The 23,299-nt window shown below is 38.5% G+C and overlaps 1 protein-coding gene across 1 annotated transcript in view; it reads right to left on the bottom strand.

The window, feature by feature from the left end:
* Window positions 1–210: 210 nt before the first annotated feature.
* The window catches only part of VSIG4 (V-set and immunoglobulin domain containing 4), a 127,669-nt gene continuing 104,580 nt past the window's right edge, over window positions 211–23,299 (bottom strand). Inside the window, exon 8 of the mRNA XM_059883538.1 lies at window positions 211–5,418. Within this exon, the coding sequence (XP_059739521.1) occupies window positions 5,393–5,418 (26 nt within the window). The 3' untranslated portion in view covers window positions 211–5,392. The remainder of the gene's footprint in view (window positions 5,419–23,299) is intronic.

Genomic DNA, 23,299 nt, shown 5'->3' with positions numbered 1-23,299 from the left:
AAGTAGATTTATTCCTAAGTATTTTATTCCATGTACCGCAATGGTGAATGGAATTGTTTCCTGAATTCTGCTTTCTGTTTTCTTATTGTTAGTGTATAGGAATGCAAAGGATTTCTTGCCGGGGTCCAGCCCCAGTGGATCCAGGGAATTCGAAGCGGGGACGGCGTCGGCGAGGATCAGGAAACAATTGCTTAATTAAATGTTAATTAAGGATATAAAGAGTAATAGAATGAGGATAGCTCAGTGAGGAAATTCAGTGGAGAGAAGAGGCTGAATAATTCAGCCAGAAGGTAAGAGAAAGAACGACATGGTGAGACCAAGTTTCGGTGAACAAGGCCCGCACTTTATTTTCCAAAGTAGTTTTTATACCTTAAGTTATGCATAGAGGATAATGGGGGAAGGGGTAGAGTCATGCAGTAAGCCAGGCTTTCTTCCTGCAAACTTATCATATGCAAAAGTTTAGGTGATTTGCATCATCTTCTGGCCCGGAGGCCTTTTTCTCTAAAGGTGATTATTCTAAAGTCAGGCGCCAGCCTCCAAAAAGCATTAGATAAAGTTGCATTCCTACAGAGCAAAGGTGTGGTGGGCTATAACAAGAAAAAGAATTAACTCAAGGGTCCCAGGTTACAAACATTAAAGCTAATATTTACACCAATTATATTAATCAATACACTGCCAGGGACACAGCAGGTAAGGGATATGGAGACTTAGCAGCAAACATTGGCCCAACAAGTGAAAAACCCTTCACCAATACAATTTCTAATCAATCTTTTAACTGCTCAAAGGAATCTGTATTTAGACAGTTTAGAACATCTCATGCCTCTCACAATTTGGAGGCTCTGAGCAATCACATGTGGCCGGAAAAACCTATTCAGGCAGGCTAGAGGACTTCCAAGGGAGTTTGTAGGTTGAAACACTGTCACACCCAGGAATTATTAACTGGAGCTGTAAGCTAACCCTTTTTTCAGAGAGGTAGTGGGGGACAGCCCCCCGTAAAGTCAGAGGTGTAGGTGAAAGCACAAAGCAGAAAGTAGGCAGACTCTGGTTTTGGGGGTAGATTGCTCGAGAATTTCCAGGGAGACTCCTGAGGCTTGATCCCACCTTTGCGTATGCCAAGCCTCCTTCCTCATGACCTTTGCCAGGGGCGGAGCTCGCTCCCCGCATCTCCCCCTTTTTTATTTCTTAAAACAGCCAGATGCAGCTCAGTCGCGAGCTTTTGAATGTTCTGCTGAAGAATCCTGACAATACAAGGAAGAATGATTATGAGAAGCAAAATTAGAACTAAAGATATTAGACAGAATGTTTTTTCCAGAAGTAAAGTTAGAGAAGGTGTGAAATAAGTCATTAGCTGCTCCAGTGGCGGTAAAATCCAGTCGAGAGTGTTCCAGGGTCTGTATTTGATTATGAACTTTCCCTAAGTCCAGGCCAATGTCAGAGCTGTTGCAAACACCTGATATATGTTTTTTGATTTTTTCCCATTCATAATCTGTCTCGTTTACCTTTAAAGATGTCACGCATATCCACCGGTAATCAGCGTGGCAAGACAGAGCCATTTTCACTTTTAAAGCCTGTAACTCAGTCCCAATATGCATTATTGCCTCTTCTAAGGCATCTACTCTCATCTCCAATTTTCTATCTATAACTTTCTGTGTTGCTAGAGTTAAAGAAACATTTTTAGACATGGTATCAACATATTGGGCAGTATGCACTTGTTGAGTCAATGATATTGCTGCCACAGTAACAGAAGCAATTGCTGCTATTAAAGCTGATATTCCTAAAATAAGTAAGCCCACAAATCGTCACGATCGCATTAAATCCTGAAGTCTTTGTAATACAGCAAGACTATAGTTATATCAATAAGTGGTTACATCATAAGATAAGGTGGACATTGTAACACTACAAAGGAGCAAACATTATATTGAGGGTTTAAACAAGATGAGAGCATGCATTGTTCACAAGTCACTGCATTGGGTCCACCAGTGAAAAGTCACATGTACATTAAGTTTTCCAGAATCATTGGTAAAGAGAAAAACATAAGGAGAGGGTAGACAAGCCAAAACAGAATAAGTAGAATTATTTTCTGGTTGGAGTTCGCACTGCAGCAGCTTCGTCGGTCTCTCCGGGATCTCGATGTTTATCTTGCCTCCCCTTCAGGCGGGCTCCTCTTTTGTGATCGAAGCAATGGGGGAACTTGATGTCTGGGAGACTGCAACATGGCAAATCAGCCTGTCCTGGATGTAAATTGGAAAATGTGCATCCTGTGGAAAAATACAAGCACATCCTCGACCGCTAGTTAATAATGGGTCAGGACCCTTCCATTGTCCTGTGAGGAGGTCCTTCCATTTAACTAATGGTTTTGCATTTAATTGCTCCAGGCACCAATGACGAAGCATTGCAGTAGTTCCAGCCAGATCAGTATTTAGAATATTTATTACGAAAAGAGCAAATATTTATTACGAAAAGAGCATGTTGCAAGATTTGATGGGGACAGCTATACTTAAACTCCCCTTCTTTTAGTTTTTGAATTTGGATTTTTATTTTTTATTTTTTTTTCACTTTTTTATTTTTTATTTTTTTTTCTAAATATTTTTATCCACCACAGGTATACAAGTGTTCCCCATCCTGAACCCTCCTCCCTCCTCCCTCCCCATACCATCCCTCTGGGTTGTCCCAGTGCACCAGCCCCAAGCATCCAGTATCGTGCATTGAACCTGGACTGGCATCTCGTTTCATACATGATATTTTACATGTTTCAATGCCATTACTCCATATTCATTTCTAATTTTGTTGACTTGATTCTTCTCCCTTTGTTTCTTGAGGAGTCTGGCTAATGTTTTTTCTATTTTATTTATCTTCTCAAAGAACTAGCTTTTAGCTTTGTTGATTTTTGCTATGGTCTCCTTTGTTTATTTCTGCCCTAATTTTTATGATTTCTTTCCTTCTACTAAACCTGGGGTGCTTAATTTCTTCCTTTTCTAGTTGCTTTACATGTAAAGTTAGGTTATTTCTTTGACTTTTCTCTTGTTTCTTGAGGTAAGCTTGTATTGCTTTGAACCTTCCCTTTAGCACTGCTTTTACTCCACCCCATAGATTTTGTGTTGTGTTTTCATTTTCATTCATTTCTATGCATATTTTGGTTTCTTTTTTGACTTTTGTGGTTTGTTGGTTATTCAGAAGCATGTTCTTTAGCCTCCATATGTTTGTATTTTTAATAGTTTTTCCTGTAATTGACATCTAATCTGACCGAAATGTGATCAGAAAAGATGCTTGGAATGACTTCAATGCTTTTTTAATTTACCAAGGCTAGATTTGTGGCCCAGGATGTGATCTATCCTGGAGAAGTTTCCATGTGAACTTTAGAAAAAGATGAAATTCATTGTTTTGGGGTGAAATGTCCTATAGATATCAATTAGATCTAAATGGTCCATTGTATCATTTAAAGTTTGTGTTTCCTTGCTAATTTTCTGTTTAGTTGATCTATCCATAGGTGTGAGTGGGGTATTAAAGTCCTCCACTATTTTTGTGTTACTGATAATTTCCCCTTTTATACTTGTTAGCATTTGCCTTACATATTGAGGTGCTCCTAAGTTGGGTGCATATATATCTATAATTGTTATATCTTCTTCTTGGATTGATCCTTTGATCGTTATGTAGTGTCCTTCTTTGTCTCTTTTCACAAACTTTATTTCAAAGTCTATTTTATCTGATATGAGCATTGCTACTTCTGCTTTCTTTTGGTCTCCATTTGTGTAAAATATCTTTTTCCAGCCCTTCATTTTCAGTCTGTATGTGTCCCCTGTTTTGAGGTGGTTCTCTTGTAGATAACATATACAGGGGTCTTGTTTTTGTATCCATTCAGCCAGTCTTTATCTTTTGGCTGGGGCATCAACCCATTTACATTTAAGGTAATTATCGATAAGTATGATCCCGTTGCCATTTACTTTGTTGTTCTGGGTTCGAGTTTTTAAACCTTTTTTGTATTTCCTGTCTAGAGAAGATCCTTCAGTACTTGTTGAAGAGCTGGTTTGGTGGTGCTGAATTCTCTCAACTTTTGCTTGTCTGTAAAGCTTTTGATTTCTCCTTCATATTTGAATAAGATCCTTGCTGGGTACAGTAATCTGGGTTGTAGGTTTTTCTCTTTCATCACTTTAAGTATGTCCTGCCATTCCTTTCTGGCCTGAAGAGTTTCTATTGAAAGATCAGCTGTTATCCTTATGGGAATCCCCTTGTGTTATTTGTTGCTTTTCCTTTGCTGCTTTTAATATTTGCTCTGTGTTTGATATTCGTTAATTTGATTAATATGTATCTTGAGGTATTTTGCCTTGGGTTTATCCTGTTTGGGACTCTCTAAGTTTCTTGGACTTGGGTGGCTATTTCCTTCTTCATTTTAGGGAAGTTGTCAACTATTATGTCCTCAAGTATTTTCTCATGGCCTTTCTTTTTGTCTTCTTCTTCTGAGACTCCTATGGTTTGAATTTTGGGATGTTTGACATTGTCTCAGAGGTCTCTGATGTTGTCCTCATTTTTTAAAATTCTTTTTTCTTTTTTCCTCTCTGCTTCATTTATTTCTACCATTCTATGTTCCACCTCACTTATCCTATCTTCTGCCTCAGTTATTCTACTCTTGGTTCTGTCCAGAGTTTTTTTTTTTTTTTTTGATCTCAGTTATTGTATTATTTATTATTGATTGACTCTTTTTTATTTCTTCTAGATCCTTGTTAAACACTTCTTGCATCTTCTCAATCCTTGTCACCAGACTATTTATCTGTAACTCCATTTTGCTTTCAAGATTTTGGATCATTTTTACTATCATTATTTTGAATTCTCTTTCAGGTAAACTCCCTATCTCCTCCTCTTTTGTTTGGTTTGGTAGGCAGTTATCATGTTCCTTTACCTGATGAATATTTCTCTGCCTTTTCATCTTGTTTATATTGCTGTGTTTTGGTGGCCTTTCTGTATGCTGGTTCTTTGTGGTTCCTATTTATTGTGGAGGTTGCTCCCTGTGGGTGGGGTTGGACGAGTGGCTTGTCAAGGTTTCCTGGTTAGGGAAGCTTACATTGACATTCTGGTGGGAGGAGCTGGATCTCTTCTCTGGAGTGCAGTGAAGTGTCCAGTAGTGGGTTTTGAGGTGTCCATGGGTTTGATGTGACTTTTGGCTGCCTGTACTTTAATGCTCAGGTTTATGTTCCGGCATTGTTGGAGAATTAGCTCGATATGTCTTGCTCTGAAACTTGTTGGTTCTTAAGTGGAGCTTGGTTTCAGTGTAGCTATGGAGCCTTTTGGATGAGCTCTCATCAATTAATGTTACCTGGAGTCAGGAGTATTCTGGAGTTCTCAAGTTTGGGATTTAAGCCTCTTGCCTCTGGATTTCAGTCTTATTTTTACAGTAGCCTTAAGACTTCTCCATCCATACAGCACCTATGATAAAACATCTAGGTTAATGGCAAAAAGATTCTCTACAGTGCGGGACACCCAGAAAGGTTCACAGAGTTACATGGGGAAGAGAAGAGGGAGGAGGGAGATCAAGGTCACCAGGAGGAGAAGACAGGGAATCAAGCAGGGAGAGAGCAATCTAGCCAATAATCAATTCTTTATATGCTCTCCACCATCTGGAACACTCAGAGAGGTTCACGGAGCTACATAGAGAAGAAAAGAGGGAGGAAGGAAATAGAGGTGACCAGGAGGAGAAGAGGGGGAGTTCAAAGGAGAGAAACAGATCTAGCCAGTAATCAGTTCCCTAAGTGTTCTCCACAGCCCAGAACACCCAAAGAGATTCACAGAGTTGTGTAGAGAAGAGAAGGGGGATGGAGGAGATAGAGGTGACCTGGGAGAGAAAAAGGAGAGTCAACAGGGGGAGAGAGCAATCAAGCTAGTAATCACACTCCTACGTAAAAATGGATACTAAAGATTGGATTCTTAAAGGTGCAAAATTGATAACAAAAAACAAAAAGCAAAGATTAAAAATCTAGATTAGAGGTTAGACTCTCAAAAATACTATATTAAAAATACAAAACAAAATCAATCACAAAATTATAAAAAATATATATGTGAAATTTGCTTTAAAAATAGGGTCTTTTTTTGCAAGGTAATAGTAGGTTATAAAAATGAAAATTAAAGGAGTAATAAGGAATTTAAAAATTAAAAAATGATAATAGTAAAATATATCTTAGAATTTCTCTGGAGCTGTTGAGGGCAGTGTGGTGCCAGTTTAGTTTCAGATAGTTCCTTGTTCCAGCTTATACTTCTTCTCAAGGTCTATAGGCCCCTTCTAGTATAGTCAGTGCTAACTGCAGGGTTTTAATCTGTTGCACCTGTCACTTCCAGAGCAGTTCCCTCTTCTTTGTTTATTTTGACTTCCTCTGTTTCCAAGTCTCTTCAGTGTCTAATTTCCGCCCTGACACAAGGGGGCGAAGGTGGTCACTTATTTAGGCTAACTTGTTTAGTTGTACTGTGGGGAGGGAGAAACACTGCAAACAAATATCACTGGCATGTGTGGGGAGTTCTCGCAGTGTCTCGGCCACACTGGGTTTGCCCCACACTCTCAGTATGTGTGCTTTCCCAGTCTACACTGCCCAGGCTTCAGACTGTTCTGCAGCGGAACTGTCTAAAGTGGGCCCTGGGTTGGGTGCACTTCCCAGTCCTAAGCCACTCAGGTTCAGGTTCTCAGGTACCCCACAAAGGCACAGACTCGGTTGGGCCTGCTTTTTGTGCCCTTCCAAGGTCCAAGCAGCTCAGGCGACCAGGTGCTTGGCGAGCACACTCCCAATTTGGTGGTGCATCTTATCACCTCCCCAGTCCCAGGCACTTGGTTTCCTGGGTGCACCACAAGAGCACTGTCTCAGGTATGCCGTGTGTCTCCTTTGGAGGGCTGATCTCTGATTGCCACCATCCTGGTGGATGTCAACTGTCCAGGATCCCAGGAAGACTGGTTAGTAACTGGGAGCCTACTCACAGTTTGGTGGAGGATGCCATCTCTGGGGCCAAGATTGCCTCTCACCTTCTGGCTCTGGCTGCAGCCTGCCTGCCTCTCTGCCTCCAGTGGGGGAAGGGGCTCATCTGCATTCGGCTAGCTCTCCTCTGGTGTTCGCTCAATCCTTTGTTCTGTGAGCAGGCCAGGCTGTTGTGGGAAAGTTCTCTCTCTCTTTTTTTTCTTTTTTCCTCTGGCTATCGCAGTTTGGGTTGCTATCTCACCTTAGCTCCCTCAGATTGTTCTCAGGGCATTCAGGCCTGGTCCCCACCCTAAGTATGCAGCCTAGACCTCCCTGTTCAGCCCCCATTCAGCTCACTGCTGGCAGACTCCAGCGTCTGGGCTACCTCTCCGCTGAGAGTTTCGGCTAGGCGTGTAATCTGTGGGTTTGTTTGTTTGTTTGTTTTTTCCTCCCGGTTATGTTGCCCTTGGAGATTCCAAAACTCTCCACAAACCTGCCGGTGAGAGGGTTTCCTGGTGTTTGGAAACTTCTCCTCTTTCATGACTCCCTCCCCAGACCAGGTCTCTGTCCCTAACTCTTTTGTCTCTCTTTTTATCTTTCATATTTTGTCCTTCCTCCTTTTGAAGAGAATGGGTTGCCTTTCTGGGTGCTTGGTATTCTCTGCCAGGGTTCAGAAGTTGTATTGTGGAATTTGCTCAGCACTCAAATGTTCTTTCCATGAATTTGTGGGGGAGAAAGTGGTCTCCCCGTCCTATTCCTCTGCCATCTTAGGTCCGCCCCCTGATTTGCATTTTTTAAATTTTTTAAATTTAATTTAATTTAATTTAATTTAATTTTTTTCCCCATGCCTTAAGGTAATTTATTTTTTTTAATTTTATTTTATTTTTAAACTTTACATAATTGTATTAGTTTTGCCAAATATCAAAATGAATCCATCACAGGTATACATGTGCTCCCCATCCTGAACCCTCCTCCCTCCTCCCTCCCCATACCATCCCTCTGGGTCGTCCCAGTGCACTAGCCCCAAGCATCCAGTATCGTGCATTGAACCTGGACTGGCATCTCGTTTCATACATGATATTTTACATGTTTCAATGCCATTGTCCCAAATCTTCCCATCCTCTCCCTCTCCCACAGAGTCCATAAGACTGTTCCATACATCAGGGTCACTTTTGCTTTCTCGTACAAAGGGTTATTGTTATCATCTTTCTAAATTCCATATATCTGCGTTAGTATACTGTATTGGTGTTTTTCCTTCTGGCTTACTTCACTCTGTATAATAGGCTCCAGTTTCATCCACCTCATTAGAACTGATTCAAATGTATTCTTTTTAATGGCTGAGTAATACTCCATTGTGTATATGTACCACAGCTTTCTTATCCATTCATCTGCTGATGGACATCTAGGTTGCTTCCATGTCCTGGCTATTATAAACAGTGCTGCGATGAACATTGGGGTACACGTGTCTCTTTCCCTTCTGGTTTCCTCAGTGTGTATGCCCAGCAGTGGGATTGCTGGATCATAAGGCAGTTCTATTTCCAGTTTTTAAAGGAATCTCCACACTGTTCTCCATAGTGGCTGTACTAGTTTGCATTCCCACCAACAGTGTAAGAGGGTTCCCTTTTCTCCACACCCTCTCCAGCATTTATTATTTGTAGACTTTTGGATCGCAGCCATTCTGACTGGTGTGAAATGGTACCTCGTAGTGGTCTTGATTTGCATTTCTCTGATAATGAGTGATGTTGAGCATCTTTTCATGTGTTTGTTAGCCATCTGTATGTCTTCTTTGGAAAAATGTCTATTTAGTTCTTTGGCCCATTTTTTGATTGGGTCATTTATTTTTCTGGAGTTGAGCTGGAGGAGTTGCTTGTATGTTTTTGAGATTAGTTGTTTGTCAGTTGCTTCATTTGCTATTATTTTCTCCCATTCTGAAGGCTGTCTTTTCACCTTGCTGATAGTTTCCTTTGATGTGCAGAAGCTTTTAAGAACTCTCCAGAAAGCAGGAATAGAAGGAACATACCTCAACATAATAAAAGCTATATATGACAAACCCACAGCAAACATTATCCTCAATGGTGAAAAACTGAAAGCATTTCCCCTAAAGTCAGGAACAAGACAAGGGTGCCCACTTTCACCATTACTATTCAACATAGTTTTGGAAGTTTTGGCCACAGCAGTCAGAGCAGAAAAAGAAATAAAAGGAATCCAAATTGGAAAAGAAGAAGTAAAAGTCTCACTATTTGCAGATGACATGATCCTCTACATAGAAAACCCTAAAGACTCCACCAGAAAATTACTAGAACTAATCAATGACTATAGTAAAGTTGCAGGATATAAAATCAACACACAGAAATCCCTTGCATTCCTATACACTAATAATGAGAAAACAGAAAGAGAAATTAAGGAAACAATTCCATTCACCATTGCAACAAAAAGAATAAAATACTTAGGAATATATCTCCGTAAAGAAACTAAAGACCTATATATAGAAAACTATAAAACTCTGGTGAAAGAAATCAAAGAGGACACTAATAGATGGAGAAATATACCATGTTCACGGATTGGAAGAATCAATATAGTGAAAATGAGTATACTACCCAAAGCAATCTATAGATTCAATGCAATCCCTATCAAGCTACCAACAGTATTCTTCACAGAGCTAGAACAAATAATTTCACAATTTGTATGGAAATACAAAAAACCTCGAATAGCCAAAGCGATCTTGAGAAAGAAGAATAGAACTGGAGGAATCAACCTACCTGACTTCAGGCTCTACTACAAAGCCACAGTTATCAAGACAGTATGGTACTGGCACAAAGACAGAAATATAGATCAATGGAACAAAATAGAAAGCCCAGAGATAAATCCACACACGTATGGACACCTTATCTTTGACAAAGGAGGCAAGAATATACAATGGAGAAAAGACAATCTCTTTAACAAGTGGTGCTGGGAAAACTGGTCAACCACTTGTAAAAGAATGAAACTAGAACACTTTCTAACACCATACACAAAAATAAACTCAAAATGGATTAAAGATCTAAACATAAGACCAGAAACTATAAAACTCCTAGAGAAGAACATAGGCAAAACACTCTCTGACATACATCACAGCAGGATCCTCTATGACCCACCTCCCAGAATATCGGAAATAAAAGCAAAAATAAACAAATGGGACCTAATTTAATTTTATTTTTTAACTTTACAATATTGTATTGGTTTTACCATATATCAACATGAATCCGCCACAGGTATACACGTGCTCCCCATCCTGAACCCTCCTCCCTCCTCCCTCCCCGTACCATCCCTCTGGATTTGCATTTTTAAATAATGAGCAATGATTAGCATCTTTTCATGTGTTTGTTAGCCATCTGTATGTGTTCTTTAGATAAATGTCTGTTTAGGTCTTTTTACTGCTTGTTGATTGGGTTTTTTTTTTTTTCTTTCTTTCTGGCATTCAATTGTATGAGCTGCTTGTGTATTTTGGAATTTAATCCTTTGTCAGTTGTTTCATTTGCTATTATTTTCTCCCATTCTGAGGGCTTTTTACCTTTTTTTATAAAAGGTAAAAGGGCTTTTTACCTTTTACCTTCCTTGCTGTGAAAAAGCTTTTAAGTTTAATCAGGTCCCACTTGTTTACTTTTGTTTTTATTTCCATTACTCTAGGCGGTGGGTCATAAAGGATTTTGCTTTGATTTATCTCATCGAGTGTTCTGCCTATGTTTTCCTCTAAGAGTTTTATAGTTTCTCATCTTACATTTAGGTCTTTAATGCATTTTGAGCTTATCTTTGTGTATGATATTAGGAAATGTTCCAATTTCATTCTTTTACATGTAGCTGTCCAGTTTTCCCAGCACCATTTATTGAAGAATCTGTCTTTGCCCCATTGTATATTGTTGCCTCCTTTGTCAACAATAAGGCACCCATAGGCACATGGGTTTATTTCTGGGCTTTCTATCTTGTTCCATTGATCTATATTTCTGTTTTTGTGCCAGTGCTATACACTCTTGATGTCTGTGGCTTTGTAGTATAATCTGAATCAGGAAGGTTGATTCTTCCAGCTTCATTCTTCTTTCTCAAGATTGATTTGACTATTCAAGATCTTTTGTGTTTCCATATGAATTGTGAAATATTTTTTCTAATTCTGTGAAAAATGCCATTGGTAATTTTCAGGGATCACATTGAATCTGTAGATTGCCTTTGGTAGCAGAGTCATTTTCAAAATATTGATTCTTCCTACCAAGGAACACTGAATATCTCTCCATCTGTTTACGTCATCTGTGATTTCTTTCATTAGTGTCTTATGATTTTATCTGTACAGTTCTTTTGTCTCCTTAGGTAAGTTTATTCCTAGATATTTAATTCTTTTTGTTGTAATGGTGAATGGGATTCATTCCTTAATTTCTCTTTGTCATTTTTCATTGTTAATATATAGAAATGCAGTTGATTTCTGTGTATTGGTTTTCTATCCTACAACTCTGCTAAATTCACTGATTAGCTCTAATAATTTTCTGATAGCATCTTTAGAGTTTTCTATGTATAATACCATGTCAGCTGAAAATAGTGAGAGCTTTACTTCTTCTTTTCTGATATGGATTCTTTTTATTTATTTATTTCTTCTCTGATTGGTGTAGCTAGGACTTTCAGAACTATATTGATTAACAGTGATGAAAGTGGACACCCTTGTCTTGTTCCTGATCTTAGGGGGCACGCTTTCAATTTTTTCACCATTGAGAATAATGTTTTCTGTGGGCTTCTCATACATGGCCTTTAGTATGTTGAGGTAGGTTCCTTCTATGCCCATTTTTGAAGTTTTACTCATAAATAGGTGCTGAATTTTGTCAAAGGCTTTTTCTGCATCTATTGAGATGATCATATGATTTTTATCTTTCAATTTGTTAATATGGTGTATCCCATTGTTTGATTTATATATATTTAAGAATCTTTGCATTCCTGGTATAAACTCAACTTGATCATGGTGTATGAGCTTTTTGATGTGTTGCTGAGTTCTATTTGCTAACATTTTTTGAGGATTTTTTCATCTAGGTTCATCAGTGATATTAGCCTGTAGTTTTCTTTTTTCTGTTGTCTTTGTCTGGTTTTGGTTTCAGGGTGATGGTGATATCATAGAATGTGTTTGGAAGTGTTCCTTGTTCAATGACCTTAAGGCATTCTTCTGCTTTTAGATGCTTCTCTTTGATAACTGACTTTTTCTGTTTGTATTTCTTGACCTTAGGCATAGACTTAGGGATCTGCTACTGTTATTCTCTAAATGTTCTTTCTTTTTGTGTCTTGCATCTCTATCACTTTATGTGTGTTTCTGTCTCTAAGAGAGATCTCCCCTCTCTGCTGAGACTCCCACATATCCTCAGGTGGTACCAAGCTATAAACATTTATACATTTCTTATAAATACTTACAAAATACTAAGGTTATTTTTCCAAAAGTCAAATTTTTAAAAATGCAAGATTTGCATTCAGTTAGTAGATAGAGGCTGTATACTAAAGTACTATCCATGCTATCTTGCTTTTAATTTCAGCATTTGGGGCCTCTTACCTCTTGCTTTCACCCCTTGTCCCAGTATGTTATCCCAGGTTAACCTTTATCTTGTCAAGTACAAATTGACACTGGCAATGGGCACTTGCCCTCAACTTCTATAAGGATTAACTCACGTGCTGATGAAGCTCCTGACATTCAATACCCCTGAAAGGAGTTCAGCATGGAGAACAGAAATTGAGGCAGGAAACAGAAGGCCCCCCACCCCCCAGTAAAGCAATTGGAGATTCATTCCTTATGGACCAAAACTCTGAATAGCAGGATAATTATGAGAGGAGGCTAGGCCCTGCTCAGACCACATATTTCTTGTTCTTGACATCAGGAGACCTCCTTGACCACACATACACAGAAAGGCTCTTTGGAAGCCAAAGGGGAATTATGTCAAAGGATGTTCTACCCAGATGCCTTTTCAGTAAAATCCACCCTGGCTAAGAGATGCATGCACACAGATGAGAGGTCCTGATGTGAAATGAAAATATCTCCTGCCATATTAATAAATAAGAAATGTCATAGCCATCAGCGATTTCTGGTCTCCAAATGTGAATTAGGGCTCCCAAAATTGTGATCCAGCAAATGCTGCCACCACTACCACCTCATGGTGATTGCTGAGGAGCTGGGGTGATGCAAGAAGCAGGGTGAACAAGGAAACAGGTTTGGCCCCAGATAGCTGAGGTGCATATGACAAGAATGAATTTAGTGAGCCCAGACTTGTATCTTCCTATACATAGAATGCTACTTTCCTTAACTTGATACTCGATCTTTGATGTTCAGACTGCCTGCCCCCTCTGTTACAAACTAACTTGACTCCCTCTCCTTCCTCTTTGGAGCAGTTTTCTGGGCTCAGAGTCCTAAACATTCCCAACAAATAAAATAACTCTCTAATTTCAGGTTGTGACTATATTTTTTAGTTAACACTGAGATATACCAAATATGGACTGTGACTCAGGCAAATCAAAATGATTGGCCAAATGAAACAAAGAAGATATGCTCCATAGAAGTAATTGAAACTGCTGCAAGGGCACAACTCAGTGACTTTCTCTCACTGAATTCACCCATGTGCTTATCCACATGTACTGTACTTTTTTTCCTCTTATTAAGTACTTTACTATCTTCACTACTTTCTATTATAGTGGAAATTCTTTTCTGCAAAGCCAAAGGGCCAGGGCCTTTGTCACTGACCCCTGGTCTAGTGGCTAGGATGTGGTGCTTTCATGGCTGCAACCCAGCCCAATCTCTGGCTGGCAACCCAAGCACCTCTCCAAGCCATTGCAGGCTGAGGCCACAGGAGATCAAATGAGGTACTCTGTGCTCCAGTAAACTGTCAGGATGGGTCTTTCAGCTCAGTTCAGTTGCTCAGTCATGTCCGACTCTTTGCGACCTCATGAATCACAGCATGCCAGGCCTTCCTGTCCATCACCAACTCCCGGAGTTCACTCAGACTCACGTCCATCGAGTCGGTGATGCCATCCAGCCATCTCATCCTCTGTTGTCCCCTTTTCCTCCTGCCCCCAATCCCTCCCAGTATCAGAGTCTTTTCCAAAGAGTTTACCCTTTGCATGAGGTGGCCAAAGTACTGGAGTTTCAGCTTTAGCATCATTCCTTCCAAAGAAATTCCAGGGCTGATCTCCTTCAGAATGGATGGGTCTTTAGCTAGTTAGATATTTTCAGGAGCTGAGTTTATGAGCCAGGTTATTGTATCTCCTCATATCTAGAAAAGCACTAAAATTCTTCATGGTGACACTGTTCCTTGGGATTAATAAAGTTTCATGAGACTAGTAGAAACCTTCTGGAAAAATATGTGCTTGTTTGCATGTATTCCCTTTTCACCAAAATCACACATGTACTGACCTTTCCGCCTACCTCTTTGGAGAAGTTTGTCAGAGCTATCTGAGGTACTATCTCCCAGGCTGAAGTCCTCATTTTGCCTCAAATAAAACTTAACTCGCAATTCTCACATTATATGTTTTTTTAATGTTGGCAATATCTTGGTTTAAGCTGCTCCCCCCGCTACTAACACCATCCTCTTTTCATTTCATTGCACCTATGCGAGTATTTGGAGGATTAATTTGAAGTCCTGTGTTCTCCAGAAAGCATTCCAGGATACTGAAAAACATGATTGCAGTTAGCATGGAATCTTAGAATGTCTTTTAACTGGTCATTTAGAATTCAGAGATAGATATCTTTTCAATTCTATCTTAACTTTTATCAAGAGCAGATACACTTCTCTGGTGGTAGTCACATAGTTTTAGCACAACACTTAGATATACATTCTAGTGAACTGTTTTTCCAAATCTAAGCAAATACCTGTTTGACAACAGGTAAAATTACTTGAATCTGGAATGAATGATGTCAGCCCACAAGGTAGACTTTAGCTGGTGAAACAAAAATCAACAAAGCCAAAAGCTGGTTCTTTGAAAGGATAAATAAAATTGACAAACCATTAGCCAGACTCATCAAGAAACAAAAGGAGAAAGTCAGATCAATAAAATTAGAAATGAAAAAAAAAATTAGAAATGAAAATGGAGAGATCACAACAGACAACACAGAAATACAAAGGATCATAAGAGACTACTATCAGCAATTATATGCCAATAAAATGGACAACATGGAAGAAATGGACAAATTCTTAGAAAAGTACAACTTTCCAAAACTGAACCAGGAAGAAATAGAAAATCTCAACAGACCCATCACAAGCATGGAAATTTAAACTGTAATCAGAAATCTTCCAGCAAACAAAAGCCCAGGTCCAGACAGCTTCACAGCTGAATTCTAAGAAAAATTTAGAGAAGAGCTAACACCTATCCTACTCAAACTTTTTCAGAAAGTTGCAGAGGAAGGTAAACTTCCAAACTCATTCTATGCGGCCACCATCATCCTAATACCAAAACCTGACAAAGATGCCACAAAAAAAGAAAACTACAGGCCAATATCACTGATGAACATAGATGCAAAAATCCTTAACAAAAGTCTAGCAATCAGAATCCAACAACACATTAATAAGGTCATACACCATGACCAAGTGGGCTTTATCCCAGGGATGCAAGGATTCTTCAGTATCCACAAATCAATCAATGTAATACACCACATCAACAAATTGAAAAATAAAAGACATATGATGATCTCAATAGATGCAGAGAAAGCCTTTGACAAAATTCAACATCCATTTATGATAAAAACTCTCCAGAAAGCAGGAATAGAAGGAACATACCTCAACATAATAAAAGCTATATATGACAAACTCACAGCAAACATTATCCTCAAGGGTGAAAAATTGAAAGCATTTCCCCTAAAGTCAGGAACAAAACAAGGGTGCCCACTTTCACCACTACTATTCAACATAGTTTTGGAAGTTTTGGCCACAGCAATCAGAGCAGAAAAAGAAATAAAAGGAATCCAAATTGGAAAAGAAGAAGTAAAACTCTCACTGTTTGCAGATGACATGATCCTCTACATAGAAAATCCTAAAGGCTCCACCAGAAAATTACCAGAGCTAATCAATGAATATAATAAAGTTGCAGTATATAAAATCAAAACACAGAAATCCCTTGCATTCCTATACACTAATATGAGAAAATAGAAAGAGAAATTAAGGAAACAATTCCATTCACCATTGCAACAAAAAGAATAAAATACTTAGGAATATATCTACCTAAAGAAACTAAAGATATATATATATATATATATATATATATATATATATATATATATAACTATAAAACACTGGTGAAAGAAATCAAAGAGGACACTAATAGATGGAGAAATATACCATGTTCATGGATCGGAAGAATCAATATAGTGAAAATGAATATACTTCCCAAAGGAATCTATAGATTCAATGCAATCCTTATCAAGCTACCAACGGTATTCTTCACAGAGCTAGAACAAATAATTTCGCAATTTGTATGGAAACACAAAAAACCTAGAATAACCAAAGTAATCTTGAGAAAGAAGAATGGAACTGGAGGAATCAACCTGCCTGACTTCAGGCTCTACTACAAAGCCACAGTCATTAAGACAGTATGGTACTGGCACAAAGACAGAAATATCAATCAATGGAGCAAAGTAGAAAGCCCAGAGATAAATCCACGCACCTATGGACACCTTATCTTTGACGAAGGAGGCAAGAATATACAATGGAGAAAAGACAATCTCTTTAACAAGTGGTGCTGGGAAAACTGGTCAACCACTTGTAAAAGAATGAAACTGGAACACTTTCTAACAGCATACACAAAAATAAACTCAAAATGGATTAAAGATCTAAACATAAGATCAGAAACTATAAAACTCTTAGAGGAGAACATAGGCAAAACACTCTCTGACATAAATCACAGCAGGATCCTCTATGACCCACCTCCCAGAGTAATGGAAATAAAAGCAAAAATAAACAAATGGGATCTAATTAAAATTAAAGGTTCTGTACAACAAAAGAAACTATAAGCAAGGTGAAAAGACAACCTTCAGAATGGGAGAAAATAATAGCAAATGAAGCAACTGACAAACAACTAATCTCAAAAATATACAAACAACTCCTGCAGCTCAATTCCAAAAAAATAAACGACTCAATCAAAAAATGGGCCAAAGAACTAAATAGACATTTCTCCAAAGAAGACATACAGATGGCTAACAAACACACGAAAAGATGCTCAACATCACTCATTATCAGAGAAATGCAAATCTAAACCACAATGAGGTACCATTTCATGCCAGTCAGAACGGCTGTGATCCAAAAGTCTACAGTACTTTGGCCACATCATGCAAAGAGTTGACTTATTGGAAAAGACTCTGACGCTGGGAGGGATTGGGGGCAGGAGGAGAAGGGGACGACAGAGGTTGAGATGGCTGGATGGCATCGCTGACTCGATGGATGTGAGTCTGAGTGAACTCTGGGAGTTGGTGATGGACAGGGAGGCCTGGCATGCTGCTATTCATGGGGTCACAAAGAGTTGGACACGACTTAGCGACTGAACTGAACTGCAAATTCTACAAGCAATAAATGCTGGAGAGGATGTGGAGAAAAGGGAACCCTCTTACACGGTTGGTGGGAATGAAAACTAGTACAGCCACTATGGAGAACAGTGTGGAGATTCCTTAAAAAACTGGAAATAGAACTGCCATACGACCCAGCAATCCCACTGTTGGGCATACACACTGAGGAAACCAGAATTGAAAGAGACACGTGTACCCAATGTTCATTGCCGCACTGTTTATAATAGCCAGGATATGGAAGAAATCTAGATGTCCATCAGCAGATGAATGGATAAGAAAGCTGTGGTACATATACACAGTGGAGTATTACTCAGCCATTAAAAAGGATACATTTGAATCAGTTCTAATGAGGTGGATGAAACTGGAGCCTATTATACAGAGTGAAGCAAGCCAGAAGGAAAAACACCAATACAGTATACTAACACATAAATATGGAATTTAGAAAGATGGTAATGATAACCCTGTATGCGAGACAGCAAAACAGACACAAATGTATAGAGCAGTCTTTTGGACTCTGTGGGAGGTGGAGGCGGGGGATGAATTGGGAGAATGGCATTGAAACATGTATAATATCATATAAGAAACGAATCACCAGTCCAGGTTTGATGCATGATACATGATGCTTGGGGCTGGTGCACTGGGATGACCCAGAGGGATGGTATGGGGAGTGAGGTGGGAGGGGGGTTCAGGATTGGGAACACGTGTACACCCGTGGTGGATTCATGTTGATGTATGGCAAATCCAATATTGTAAAGTAATTAGCCTCTAATTAAAATAAATAAATTAAAAAAAATCCCCACTAAAAAAAAAATTGAATCAATGGTCAATTAAATAATCAATTGCCTTATCAGGTAATCATCTCATGTTTATCAGAATATTAGCAAATCTGTTACAGTAGGCAGGTAGCTAGATATGAGCAGAGAAAGGGCGTCAGGGGACAGGTAGCAAGAAACCATGCATCTTGTAAACAACAGGGATCCATGGGCAGACAGAAGTAGGAACCTCCATATTGACAAGAAACCATACATTTTGGGTGATAAGTGTCCTAGAAGAAAGTCAGGAATCTCCTGTGTCAGAATGTAATCTGTTGTTCATTATACTCTCATTACAATAAAATTAGCCTTGCAGATAAGAAGTACCTACCAATTGTGCACCAACACAGGGAAGCCTGGTGGGCTACAGTCCATGGGGCACAAAGAGCTGGAAACAACTCAGTGACTGAGCATATACACAGGCTCACACAATCAGCCTACCAAAGAAACCCAGGGCAGCTACTCTCTGTCTGCCTGTTCTCCCTCTGAGAGCATATTTTTGCTTAAATAAATCCTCACTTTACTTTCTTGACTTCACTGTCTGGTCTCTAAGTTATTTCTGTGACAGGGCAAGAACCTAAAATTCACTGGAACAGATTGAGCTACGGTATTGAGTACATACTATGTGCCAAGTACTGAACTGGGAAATGTCACATACCCTTTTCATATAACTTTCACAACAGCCCTGAGAATAATTTCCCACTTACAGGATGAGATAATCCTTAAGACTTCCATACAAAATCATTGTTACATGCCAGAGCACTTCCCATGGAGGAGGGTCTCACCAAGGATCAATCTTTGATTAGAAATATCCAAAGCAGGGCAGAGTTGAATTTTCTGTATAGTGCCAGAGCTTTGTGCCCTTTTCTACCAAAAGGTCTACAGACTTAGTCAGTGCCTTATTATAAATTAGGACAAAGATAGGTAGGGAATCTTAGGGTAATCTCTTTAATGTGAAATCAGTAAAAGGGCTTGGGTTTTTAACAAAAGTGTTTTATAGTCAATTAGCTACCTATACCTTTATATATAAGAATATATACTATATATATCTATATGCGTGTTAGTCACTCAGTCATGTCTGACTCTGCAACCCCATGGACTGTAGTTCACCAGGATCCTCTGTCCATGGAATTCTCCAGGTAAGAATACTGAAGTGGATTACCATTCCCTTCTCCAGGGGATCTTCCCAACCCAGGGATCGAACCCAGGTCTCCTGCATTACAGGCAGATTCTTTACTCTCTGAGCCACCAGAGAAGAAACCAGCGAGGTCATATACATCTATATTTACATCTATATACATATTTACAGCTATATCTATATAGAGATGAGGATCCTTAAATATGAGGTTCATGTCCTTTGACTCTATATTTTCACTTCTAGGATTCTATCATAAGGAAGTAATCTGACAAAGATGTATGTACCAGAATATTCATTGCTGCAGAGGTTATATTTTTGCCAATTCAGCAGACTGGGGACTGGAGATAGAAATTCAGTTATAAAAAATAAAGTTATTTTTCCTACTTACACACATTTATGGATTTACTGAAATTCATGCTTGAATAAGTACTTGATAGATTTATAAATTGATATATAGATATCTATATCTAGATATCTATAGAGATGAATGTTTATAATGGGCCACGTTAAATGTTCCAGGGAATGTCTAAATAAGTATGATATAGCTATAAGAGATGCTATTTAACCATTAAAAGTCATGACTTTAAAGAATATTTAGTAAGATGGGAAAATGTCACTTTTTTGGTGTTAAGTGAATAAAAGAAGACAAAACACAGTTATGAAGCTTATAATCCCAATTAAGAAAATCAACCATTGCACACACACAGGAAAAAGGTAAAAAATGTCGTTAAAAAGTTAGCTGTGTTTACTTCTTGATTCTAAAATTGTGGATTTTTTTCCTCTGCATATATTTAATTCTCCACACTTTTAAAGTTTTCTATTCTGAACATGTTTTACTTTTATAATAACAAAGAAAAAGTGTTTTGCAAAAAAGAAGGTTTGTATGTGTATGTTTCCTTGGGAGTGGGGATAGAAGAACACCAATGGGAGATAAGGAAAATAAATGGTACTTTCAGCTAGGGGGACAAGGAGCTAGAAGAGAAGGAATGCAGTCAAGGTTAGGATAGCCTATTGAAAGATGGGTTTCGCTATTTAGAAGAATTGTTCTCCTTTGTTGGTGTTCAGAAGGAAATTAGAACCTGAAGTGTCTGTATTGGAAGCAAAAGTTCTGTGTTGATATGTTCTATAATGGTGGGAGTTGGAGGAGAGGGGTCATGTGCAAAGCAGTAGCAGTGGGAAGTAAAGTGAAGGAGTCTCAATTCAACCTTAGAGCAGGAATTTGGTTTTAGTCCTTCCACTCCCACTCCCAATCCCATGGCCCTGCAATAGACCTGACACAGAATAAACTGCTCAGTGTTTCAGTGTTTTTTGACTGGACTTCTGAGTGGCAGAGATCGAGGCCCTTCTACCTAAAGATTTCCATCTAGGCTTTTCTTTTACATCACTGACTTCTTTTGTTTTAAGGGAGCCTGCATCTTTATAAAGGCAAATTCAGTGGCTATCATAATTTATTTTTCAGCTTATTTTTTATTATATAAATATTATATATTTATTATAGACAAATGAAAAAATACAGGTAAGCAAATCCACAGAAGATGTAAAATAAAACTATCTAAATTTCCACCACCGCCACAACCACATAAAGATAACTGTGTAAACATTTCAGTGTACATCCTTCCAGACATTTTTCTCTGTGTATATTTACCCTTATAATTCAATTATGTGTTTTGTAACCATGTCTTTCCACTTAACAATTTAACACAAACCACTTTTCAGGTTATTTTTATTTTGGGATCTTTAAAAAAATTTTTTTTAGCTACTCACATAATATTTTAATGTATTGTTCTTTCAAAAATGTAAGTATATAAAATTTACAGGTAAGATTAATATCTTATTTAATCAGCAGTCCCATCTTATCTTAGTCTTGGTCCCCTCCCCCACCCCTCAGAAATAACCACTATTATCATAGTATGTATATCTTCTTACAGGTGGTTCTCTAAAGATTTATGTGTAAGACATTATTTTGGTGATATACATGGTGTTTATTATCAACATAAGTTGTGACATACTGTACATATTAGTCTGCAATTTACTTTTTTCACTCAAAATCATGACTTCAATATCTAAACACATCTCATTTCATTAAGCTGATGTGTGGTATCATGTAGTAGAGATGCACCATTGTTTATTCAACTATGTCACTTATTGATGTAAGTTTAAGTTGTTTTCAATCTTTCACTGTTACAAACAGCACTGAAATAAATATGCTTGGCAAGACTCCTTGTGCACATGTGTACAAATGTTCCTTTAGGATAGATATGAGGAGAGTAATTAGTATGTCATGGGATGCATAGCCCTCAGCTTCAATAATTAACACATGGCCAAACTTGTTTCATTTATTCTCCACTTCCCCATATATATTAGATTATTTTAAAGTGAATTATATAATTTGGATGCCTATTTTAACATTTAGTGTATGTTGAAAAATCCCTTCCAAAATGACTGAACCAATTTAGATTCTCATTAGCAGTGCATGAGATTATTTTCAACAAGTTTGCCAAACTTGAAATTATCAAACTTTATTTTTTGGTGATTAGAAGTAGTATTTTATTATTGTTTTAATTTGCATTTCCCTGATTAGTAGTAAAATTGCCCAATTTCAAGTTATCATATGAAATATCTTTTCATATATTTGTTGGTGTATTTAATGTTGTCCTAGAGGACTCTTGAACTATCATCATTTCTTACATTTTTTTCTTTTTTAAAAATTACTTATTTTTAATTGATTGATGATTGCTTTATAATATTGATTTGATTTCTGTTATACATCAGCATGAATTAACCATCTGTGTACACTCTTTTTTAAAATTCTGTTCCACTGCAGTGATTTCTTCCATTTTGTCTTCCAGCTTGTTCTTCATTTATTTTTATTTTATTTTTTTAGCTATCATTCCTTTTAGGATATTTTTCATTTTAGTTATGGTATTCTGCAACTATCTTTGTTTGTTCCTTATGTCTTCTAGCCCTTTGTTCGGAGAAGGCAATGGCACCCCACTCCAGTACTCTTGCCTGGAGAATTCCATGGATGGAGGAGTCCATTGGGCTGCCATCTATGGGGTCACACAGAGTTGGACACAACTGACGCGACTTAGCAGCAGCAGCAGCAGCCCTTTGTTAAACATTTCTCATATCTTCTCAGTCTGTGTATCCATCTTTTTCCAAGATCTTGAATCATCTTTATTATAATCACTCTGAATTCTTTTTCAGGTAGATTGCCTATCTCTACTTCACTTAGATATTCTTCTGGGGTATTATCTTATTCCTTCATCCATAACATATTCCTCTGCTGTCTCATTTTGTCTAACTTTCTGAGTTTTCAGTCCCAAGCTTCAGGATAATAGTTCCTCTTGCATCTGGTGTCTTCACTCCAGTGGATGAGACTGGTCTAAGAGGCTTGTGCAGGCCTCCTGGTTGGGAGGGACTGGTGCCTTCCCATTGGTGAGTGTAACTGGGTCTTTTCCCTCTGGTGGGAAGAGCCATGTCAAGTGGTGTTTAGAGAAAGCTGTGGGCTCAGGAAAACTTTAAGTAGCCTGTCTGATGATGAGTGGGGCTATATCCCTGCCCTGTTGATTGTTTGGCCTGAAGCACCCCAGCACTGGAGCTTAATGTCTAGTGTTAGTTGCTCAGTCATGCCTGACTCTTTGTGACCCCAGGGACTGTAGCCTGCCAGGTTTCTCTGTACATGAGATTCTTCAGGCAAGAATACTGGAGTGGGTTGCCATTTCCTTCTCCAGTGGATCTCCCTGACACAGGGATTGAATCAGGTCTCCTGCATTGCAAGCAGATTCTTTACTATATGAGCCACCAGGGAAGCCCTCAGCACTGGAACCTATAGGCTATTGGGTGGGACCAGGTCTAGGAATCAAAATGGCAGCCTCCA

This window comes from Bos taurus, chromosome X (assembly GCF_002263795.3).
Source record: "Bos taurus isolate L1 Dominette 01449 registration number 42190680 breed Hereford chromosome X, ARS-UCD2.0, whole genome shotgun sequence".
Taxonomy (NCBI): domain Eukaryota; kingdom Metazoa; phylum Chordata; class Mammalia; order Artiodactyla; family Bovidae; genus Bos; species Bos taurus.
The sequence above is the reverse complement of the archived record's forward strand: the minus strand, read 5'-3'. Positions and strand labels throughout refer to the sequence as shown.